Source organism: Chiloscyllium plagiosum, chromosome 10, assembly GCF_004010195.1.
Source record: "Chiloscyllium plagiosum isolate BGI_BamShark_2017 chromosome 10, ASM401019v2, whole genome shotgun sequence".
Classification (NCBI taxonomy): domain Eukaryota; kingdom Metazoa; phylum Chordata; class Chondrichthyes; order Orectolobiformes; family Hemiscylliidae; genus Chiloscyllium; species Chiloscyllium plagiosum.
Window position 1 is genome coordinate 87,145,924 of NC_057719.1, and position 10,427 is coordinate 87,156,350.

The following is a 10,427-nucleotide window of genomic DNA, read 5'->3' on the forward strand; positions in this document are numbered from 1 at the left end:
ATTTTGCATAATCTTTGAAGTGCTGTTTTTGTTTCTCTTATCGATGCATTCTGGATGACATTAGAGACCTTCACTATCATTTTCCTGTAGGTTATGCAGGAATCCAGTACATGGGGAGCAAGTCATGCATATATTCCTTCAGCGAGGAAACGTAAAGTTCAATAATATATCTTAAATGTCGGTGACGGTTGAAATTCAAATAGTAGGGATTCTGAGCTTAGCAGCATATACAACACTGAAACAAGAGACTATGAAGTGTTGTACACTGGTTATGGAGAGTATTTAGTGAATATTGAATCGCTGTAGTCTGAGTGATGTGCTTGGTGGTGATAGTCAAGTTGTGTATTAGATGCTTTCCATGAGCAATATTGCAAACTGTGTTGAATGTTGCCATTTGTCTAAGAGTCCAGTGAAAGATTTACATTCCAACTAGATGGCAACCTGTTTATCTAGTAGCAATTAGCTCTATGTTTGATTCACTGTTAACACTATTAAAAGCACATAAAGATCACAAATGCTAACACTGGCTAGTTTTATGTTCTGATACCAAAAGGCCCATCCCAATATTTATGTCTGACATGAGCTGCCTCACCATTATTTAATTTCATCCTTTCATCATATTTTTATTTGCTTTCACCCTCCTTTCATTTCCTAAAAACATGCATGTTGTTTGTCTGAATTACTCCATGTGGTGTGATTTCCAGAATTGTGGTTTGGGTGTTTCTCTCATGTAAGATTGACACAATATGAAGGTATCAAGCAGAATTATACTTAATTTTAATGATTGCTCCAGTCTTCCATAGTGTATTATGAAGTCTGTACAGGACCGAACATCATGACTGCTTCAACTTCTGTGCTCTAAATGACTTGAAAGGGAAATTCTAACTGCGCATATCCCAGCCCCTCAGCATTGTTGCATGGACATGATTACCCTTTCGGTATTTCACCTACAGTATATTTTTCTTCCTTCCTGCAGAACAGATATCTTTGTGTTCCTTCTCAGCACCAGAGCTGGTGGCCTTGGCATCAATTTGACAGCTGCTGATACAGTAAGAGAGTAGATTATTTTTAGATTATCTTTCCCTAGTGTAATATGTTGCATGTTAGCATGTGGGAATACAGTTTTAGACTGCCTGTAATGCACCTGATTTCAAAGTATTTACTCAACCTTTGAATATTTAATTGAGTTAGATAAATTCTTGATAAACTTTTTTTCAGTCCTTTGCTTAGCATGTGTGGGTGGCAATGTGGAGTAATCAGATTAGCTTTGATCTTATTGAATGGCACAGCAGGTTCGAAGGGACCAACTGGCCTACTGCTGCTTCTCATCCATATGTTCATCATAGAAATATCCATTCAATGATTGATACAATTTCACCTTGTATTCAGATACCTTGCTGATTGACCTCAAATACCATGCCACCTTTTACTTCATTTCCCACCAATAGAAACTATGTTCTGGGATATACTATTAATGTTGGGAAACCTCAACACAGTATGCACAATACAAATTTATTCCTAAGTTATTGCAAAATGGATGTTTTCGCTCAGTGAGACTAGAGGATGCTGGAGTTATAAACAGACCATGATCGCATAAGAATTTCTTTTGAGGTTTGACTCGAGCAGATTGTAGAACAACATAGAGGGAGTTTTACTCTGTATTTAACCCCATTCTATACTTGCCCTGGGTCTGTTTGCTGGGTACTATCCCAATATAAGTACATCACGAACATTGTTCAGCATCCCATTACACTGTAGGGGAATCACTTGCTTGAACATTATACTTGGGCATTCCTGAGTGTAGTCCTGGAGTGAATTGTTACATAGCCTTGAAATTAGGCTGACAATGTTGTAGCAAAGTCATTGTGTTTCAGGGATAGTTGAACTGCCTGTCAGGGGCATTGGGTTTTGAATGTAAGGGGAGAGACTGGTGAGTATATCTTGCAATCTTTCTCCTAAAGATTTTGTTCATTACAGGTTATATTTTATGACAATGACTGGAACCCAACTGTGGATCAGCAGGCTATGGATCGAGCTCATAGGCTGGGACAGACAAAGCAAGTAACTGTGTATCGACTCATCTGCAAGGGAACAATAGAGGAGCGAATCCTGCAGCGTGCCAAGGAGAAGAGTGAGGTACACACACTTGGCATCCATTTCAAGCTGGCAAAAACCTGTAGAATGACACAGTCATAGAGATATACAGCACAGAAACAGACCTTTCAGTCCAACTTGTCCATGCTGACCAGATATCCCAAATAAATCTAGTGCCATATGCAGCACTTGGCCCATATCTCTCTAAAACCTTCCTACTCCTATATACCCAAGCAGATGCCTTTCAATGTTGTAATTGGACCAGCCTCCACCACTTCCTTTGGCAACTCATCCCATACACGCACCACCCTTTGCGCGGAACAGTTGCCTCTTAGGCCCCTTTCAAATCGTTTCCCTCTAGTTTTGGACTTACCCCACCTCTGGAGAAAAGACCTTGTCTATTCACCCTCTCCATGCCTCTCATGATTTTATAAACCCATCCGCCTCAGAAGCTCCAGGGAGAATAGCCCCAGCCTATTCAGCCTCTCCCTATAGCTCAACTCTCCAACCCTGACAACATCCTTTACTGAAGATGTACAATCCAGAACTTGCCACTCCTCTCGCTAAGCAATTTCAATACATCTACATCATTGGCAGCTACCCGACAATGTAGAAAATTGTTTAGCTGTATCCTGTACCATGGAGACCTCTTATAGAGCAAGAAAATTTTATTTTAATGTGTAGTTGCATTGAATAATGATGTGATTTTTCAGTGCAAATGGCTAAAAGTGAGGATGTCTAGAATTGGTAAACAACATTTCATAATGCAGAATTGCTGATTTTAGCCCTGCAGATTGGGATGGGCTTTGAGCAGAGACCTTAGGCATCCTACAACCAGTGACAGGACCAGGTTCCAAGACAGAGTTTGTGTGTGTGCCTGGAAGTCGGGAATTCTGGCTCCATTTAAATTGGGTGGAGCTTCTCTGGCTTCTGACAATTAATAATAAACTCCATGAGAGCAAATAAAGAGCACAATGGGAAATTTGTAATTTTCGTTAAAACAGGAGAGAATAATGTTTCTGATGCTATACTTTCCATTCCATTGAATGTTTTGTTTACAGTTTATGTATAGATTTAGTCAATGCATGGATTTTGAGAATAATTGGAGTGCCCCACCAACATCCGCTTGTTAAACACCTTGGAACTTCGTGCTTCCTATGATTCAGAATCAGACTGATTGGTGACCCACTGGAGAACCACGTTATAACTCATAATGAAGTAAAATATGTCTATGCTTGCTGACATAAATGAGCACTGAGTGCCATCACTGAAACAGTGGGGAGTAGCTGCAAACCATATGGTCTGTTGAGCCTTTCTGTCATTTATTTTTCTATCTCCCTCAATACCCCTCTCCTGTCTGCTAACTATATTCCTTGATTTCCTGACTATAGCTTTCAATATAGTCAATGATGGAACATCCACATTCCTTTGAGTGAAGAGATTTCTCTTCTGATTGCTCAATGGTCAACCTCTTAACCTGAGACTGCACTAGAATCCTCCAACCAATCCTACTACCCAGGTACCATGGGTAGTCCATTTCAAAGTGGCATTAAAGTCATCTGTTGTTTTAAAGTCCAAATGTATGGATCCAGTTTACTCAGCCCCTCCATCGCACACTTAAACTCAGAGTGCATGTGTTATGTAAGAGCAGTGATGTTACTACTGCACTCCCATTGGCTTGTGAGAATGCATTATGTCTTGTTTCTGCAGTTCCTACTGGCCTTGTTAGCATTTCACAAACAAGGTTGCAGCTTGAGTAACTGGGCTATAGCTATAATTCACTGTTTCCAGTACAGGGAGCAAAGTGATACCACTACATGTACAGTGAATTCTGGCAACAGGAAACTGAGCCAGTAATCTGCAACTGAATGATTAAGATGGCTCCATTCTCTGCTGAGGTAGAGCTGTAATGTTTCTGTGGGTATCTTGTGAAAGATTTACATAGAGGTTAAACTGTAGGAGGCCAACAGTTTCACATGGTACGCCATTTCAGTTAAGACTGAAGTGCCCCATTGTCCGTGTTATCTGTTCTCTCTCAGCTTGTCAATGATACATAGGAGAGGGCACTATCTGGAATCTCACAATTCTTGCTTTCCCTTTCCTTCCTTCCCTTCCCACGGGATTCACTGCACCCTGTTGTATGCACACCAATTCCTTAATTCATTGGATTTTTCAATTCTATCTTTGAGATAAAATTCAGTTGTGGAATAGAAACAAATGCATTGTAACTCTTATGTATAATTCTTGATTATTTGAGCTCGATTTGTTTTACTGGCACCCACTGCTTCACTTCCTCCAAATAATCCTCTCTGATCTGTGTGAAATTATCAACTCATTGCTCCCTCGGTACTTTGGAGCTCATTTCGTACAAGATGCTTGAGCCTTTGTGACGTGAGGCTTCTGGACTAGAATAAACTCTTAAAAAGCTGAAAATGTGTTGCTGGAAAAGCGCAGCAGGTCAGGCAGCATCCAAGGAACAGGAGAATCGACGTTTTGGGCATAAGCCCTTCTTCAGGAACTCTTAAAAAGGCTGGTTGACTGGAGCATCACAACTGAACTTAGTCACAGATCCACTTTAACATCAACTTGTGTATGTTGCTGTTAATGTTATGTCCTGCTTCAAGGTTCTAAAGGTTATAAAGCAGAATTGTCATCTTGCCACTTGACAGTTTTGTTCTGTTAAGACAGGGCTAAAGGATTGTCTTCAAAGAGAAAAGATAGAGATTGGAAAAGTTTAAAAAGGACGTCTGAGATGTATATAATGTAGGAGAAAGTGAGGACTGCAGATGCTGGAGATCAGAGCTGAAAATGTTTTGCTGGAAAAGTGCAACAGGTCAGGCAGCATCCAAGGAGCAGGAGAATCGACGTTTCGGGCATAAGCCCTTCTTCAGGAAGGGCACATTTTCAGCATGTATACAATGTAGTTAATTGTATAGAAAGATTATTTTAATTTAAATCACAATACAACCCCAAACAAAAGGTAAAATCAAACAGATGAAAGGAAGATTTAGGACTGATGTCAGCAAGTTCTTTTCCCGGAGTACCAACATATTAGAAGAAGTTAGGAAAGCTAGATGGTGTGATGTGAATACTGTGATTTTACTGTGTGGATGAGTTAGGTTTGGCCAAGTGACCTTTTCCAATTAATGCTCACCCTAAGATTAGGTTTAACCTCAAAACCAGTGGCTTTGATTCCCAAAAAGTAAGCTATCCAGACATTAGTGAGTGCTGGATCCATGTGAAGTGCAGGCCTGAGATCTGAAGAACCTATTGTAATCGGACTGATAAATGGGAGGACTTCAGATTCAGCAGGGACCATTTTAGACTTGGCAAAACTCAGGCCGATAATGTTTTTTAAATTTTTGTTCTTACAGATTCAGCGGATGGTTATTTCTGGGGGCAACTTCAAACCCGACACACTCAAACCAAAGGAGGTGGTCAGTTTGCTGTTGGATGATGAGGAACTGGAGAAGAAATGTAAGGACAATGCCTGTGTCTCAACAGATCTCTCGATCTGTTATTTTCTCTTTGTTTGCTATGTTCACAGGCCAGTTGACTGGAGCATCACAACTGAACTCTGATAGTCGCAGATAACCATACAGGTGTACATGTTCACTCACACTTTCATTCACATATTCTTATGCACGTATTTTGCTCATTCTCCTCCACTCCTGCTGCCAGTCGTACAACTGAACTCTCGCTCACCTTCCTGAGGTTGGTAATTGGAAGAACTGAATGATTTTTCCCAACTTAACCCCAGGGACTTGAGCGAGCTTGGGAGGAAGCATTGGCATGTTGGTAATGTTACTGGATGAGTAATCCAGAAACCCAAGCTCATGTTCTGGTAACGTGATTTCAAATCACTCCAGCAGATAATGAGATTTCAATATAAAATCTATAATAAAAAGCTAACTGAATGGTGACTATGTAACCACTGTCATTTGTTGTAAACAAAACTAATCTGCTTTACTAAACCTTTTAAAGAAGCAAAATTGCAATCCTTACCTGACCTAGCTTACATGTGACTCCAGACCCACCGGAATGTAGTTTACTCTTAACTGCCTTCTGGACAGTTAGGGATTAACAATAAATGATGCGCCGAGGCAGCAACATCCACACTTCATGAACAAAACTGTTGGGACGTCCCTACAGCTTCCAACTAATATCTGTTATCATGCACAGATTGGGAATCAAGGACGAGATCTTCCTGAGTTTTTTCTCTTTTGCTGTTCCTGGTTTGTTTTCGTATCATGCTCTCACAAACCTTCAAACTATGAATGGTCAGATTTAAAGCCATACATTATGTCTACCAGAAGCTGATACCTCTCGCTCCTAAGAACCAAAAAGCTCAGCATTAATTGCAAGAGTTATAATGCTGGCCCATGAAGGGGTTTGACGAAGGAGTTTAGGCCCATAAGGTTAGAAATACAGAAACATGTTTAGTAAGGCACACTATTTGAATTAGTAGTAAAATCAGTAATGTTCTGCGTAGTTCTACAAGTTTCACAAAGTGAAGTACTTTTTTGCTGTTTTGATGTGCTAATTATCCAATGTTTTCTTTCTATTGGAGAAGGAGGACTGTTTTATGCAGTTGTTTTTTAAAGTCTCTGTATTCCATTTCTCAATTACTCGGTTCTAACATGCACTGATCCCATATATCACCAGTTAAATGTCACTGGCTCACACATGGAAAACTAAATGACCCTGGCCCTTGGGGTCAACTTGGAACTGGCAACATTTTCAGGTGTGAAGGCTATGGACTGACTCTATTTGCATATTTACAGTTCTGACCACTGGGGAATGACAACAGATCATAGAGTCATTGAAATGGACAGCACGAAAGCAGACCCCTCAATCTAACTTGTCCATGCCAACCAAATATCCCAACGTAATCTAGTCCCATTTGCCAGTATTTGGCCCATACCTCCCTCAACCCTTCCTGTTCATATACCCATCCAGATGCTTTTTAAATATTGCAATTGTTCCGGCCTCCATGACTTCCTCTGACAGCTCATTACATACACACAGCATCCTCTGCATGAAAAGGTTCCCCCTTAGGTCCTTTTTATATGTTTCCCCTTTTACCCTGAACCTATGCCCTCTCATTCCGGACTCCCCCCACCCCAAGGACAAAACTTTGTCTATTTATCCTATCCATACTCCTCATAATTTTGTAAACCTCTATAAGATCACCCCTCAACCTCTGACGCTCCAGGGAAAACAGCCCCAAGCCTGTTCAGCCTGTTAGCTCAAATCCTCCAACCCTGGCAATATCCTTGTAAATCTTTTCTGAACTCTTTCAAGTTTCACAATATCATTCCAATAGGAAGGAGACCAGAATTGCACTCAATATTCCAAAAGTGGCCTTTCCAACATCCTGTTTAACCGCAACATGACCTCCCAACTTCTATATTCCATGCTCTGACCAATAAAGGAAAGCATACTAAACACCGTTTCCACTATCTTATCTACTTGCGACGCTACTTTCAAGGAGCTATGAGCCTGCACTCCAAGGTCTGTTTGTTTAGCAACACTGCCCAGAACCTTACCATTCAGTGTACAAGTCTTGCTCAGATTTGCTTTCCCAAAATGCAGCACCTCTCATTTATCTAAATTAAACTACATCTGCCACTTCTCAGCCCATTGGCCCATCTGGTCAAGATCCTGTTGTAATCTGAGGTAACTCTCTTCGCTGTCCGCTACACCTCCAATTTTGGTGTCATCTGCTACTTACTAACGATACCTTCTATGTCCATATCCTAATCATTTATACAAATGACAAAAAGTCATGGACCCAGCACCGATCCTTGTGCCACTCCATTGGTCACAGGCCTCCAGTCTGAAAAACAACCTTTCACCACCACCCTCTGTCTTCTACCTTTGAGCCAACTCTGTATCCAAATGGCTAGTTCTCCCTGTATTCCATGAGATCTAACCTTGCTTACCAGTCTCCCATGGGAACCTTGTCAAATGCCTCACTGCAGTCCATATAGATCCGTCCATATAGATCTGCTCTGCCCTCATCAATCCTCTTCAAAAAGCTCAATCAAGGATTGGGACATGATTTCCTACGCACAAAGCCATGTTGACTGTCCCTAATCAGTCCTTGCCTTTCCATCAGGCTCACTGGCTTGTCCTTACCACCTTTCTTCAATAATGGTACCACGTTAGCCAACCTCTAGTCTTCAGGCACGTCACCTGTGACTATCGATGATACAAATATCTCAGGAAGTCCGAGCAATCACTTCCCTAGCTTCCCACCGAGATCTAGGATACACCTGATCAGTCCTGGGCAGTTACCAAATTTTGTGTTTCAAGACATCAGCACTTCCTCCTCTGTCATATGGACATTTTTCAAGATGTCACCATCTATTTCCCCACATTCTATATCTTCCATGTCCTTTTCCACAGTAAACACTGAACAGGTGTGGAATTCTGGTTGGGGATGGGACCCAGATCTGGACCTTTAACCCAAAGAGAATTGTCACTGTGGAGCTCTGACCAGCAGGAGTGGGAGGGAGTGTGTTCTGATACGGAGTTCTCACCTAGGAGACCCCAGGTGCTTTGAATAATTGTTTCATATCTAACTGAATAAGGTAAATCTCTTTCACTCACATGGAATTGGTACTGGCATACCATAAAACCTAAAGAAAAACACGTTGGGGGAGCATTTTCAGTGAATTATTGGAATTCCCTCTGAGGCTGCAAGGCCTTGTGGCTGAGCCACACAGATGTTAAGAGCAGAGATTCCAGTCCCAGTCTGTGCTTTATCAGCAGCCGTATTACTATTGATGTCAGTGCCTGGGACAATAAACAAAATACAGCCAGTAATCCTGTTCTTGATCATTATCCAGTGGTCTTTCTCAAAAGTGTGCACTCTCATATGAACATCGAGAAGTATCCCAATACTTTCACTGGGCAGGGAAAGCTAAGCATTTGATCCTGAATCCGAACAAGAATAATTCAGAATATAAGGTCTTGGATTGCTGAATGAGTGGGTGTGGGGATTGCTGAATATTTGATTGGTTCTTTCTCTGATTGAAGTGCGCCTGCGACAGGAAGAGAAACGAATACAAGAAGAATCAAATAAAGTGAAAGATCGAAAAAGGAAACGAGAAAAATATGCAGAAAAGGTAAGACTATCTTCCCAGCTAATATGCTTCTCTACATGGGATTGTGACTGTAACAGTGAAGCAGGAATGAGCCACTTGCCTTCATGCTGCAATCTATTTGCCATCTCTGAGATGGACAGCATAGACCTTTGCCTACAGTAGGCTGGAGAAATTGGAATGCTTCTGTTGTCACTTGTGGGAGTCTTTCAACAGTTCATGATTTGAGCAGCAGATGGAGCACCTTGTTTCCACATAGGCAGTAGATAAATGTAGTGCTGACAAGGTTATTACACACAACAATACAGTCACATATGTGCAAACAAACAAGGCCTTTAGCAGGGAGCTGATGGCATCTCCTCCCTCTTCCTCACCTGAACCTTACTGTGTCCTGTTCCATCTTTCTCTCCCACTTCCCAAAGTGGATTTCAACTTCCCAAATAGATTGGAAGCTCTTTAGATCAAGTAGATTGGACGGGGCGGTGTTTGTGTAGTGTGTCCAGGAAGCTTTTCTAACTCCGTATGTAGATTGTCCGACCAGAGGGGAGGCCATATTGGATTTGGTACTTGGTAACGAACCGGGACAAGTGATGGGCTTGTTAGTGGGTGAGCATTTTGGTGATGGTGACCACAATTCTGTGACTTTCACCTTGGTTATTGAGAGAGATAGGTGCGTGCAACAGGGCAGGTTTTACAATTGGGGGAAGGATAAATACGAAGCTGCAAGACCGGATCTAAGGAGCATAGGCTGTCAGGGAATGATGTCGTTGAAATGTGGAACTTTTACAAGGAACAGATACGACGTGTCCTTGATATGTATGTACCTGTCAGGCAGGAAAGAGATGGTCGTGTGACGGAACCTTGGTTGACGAGGGAGGTTGAATGTCTTGTAAGGAGGAAGAAGGAGGCTTACATAAGGTTGAGGTAACAAGGTTCAGACAGAGCGTTGGAGGGATACAGGATAGCCAGGAGGGAGCTGAAGAAAGGGATTAGGAGAGCTAAGAGAGGGCATGAAAAATCTTTGACGGGTAGGATCAAGGATAATCCCAAGGCCTTTTATGCGTATGTGAGAAACACGAGAATGACGAGAACGAGGGTAGATCCGATCAAGGACAGTAGTGGGAGACTGTGTATTGAGTCGGAAGAGATAGGAGAGGTTTTGAATGAGTACTTTTCTTCAGTATTTACGAATGAGAGGGACCGTATTGTTGAAGAGGAGAGTAT

General features: G+C 41.7%; 1 protein-coding gene across 3 annotated transcripts in view; it reads left to right on the forward strand.

Annotated features, from left to right (window-relative positions):
- ino80 (INO80 complex ATPase subunit) overlaps positions 1-10,427 on the forward strand; it is a 214,232-nt gene that overhangs the window by 191,132 nt on the left and 12,673 nt on the right. For all 3 annotated transcript variants that reach the window (XM_043698306.1, XM_043698307.1, XM_043698308.1), the window contains exons 29-32: positions 977-1,049; positions 1,978-2,136; positions 5,469-5,571; positions 9,139-9,227. In XM_043698306.1, the coding sequence (XP_043554241.1) occupies positions 977-1,049; positions 1,978-2,136; positions 5,469-5,571; positions 9,139-9,227 (424 nt within the window). The remainder of the gene's footprint in view (positions 1-976; positions 1,050-1,977; positions 2,137-5,468; positions 5,572-9,138; positions 9,228-10,427) is intronic.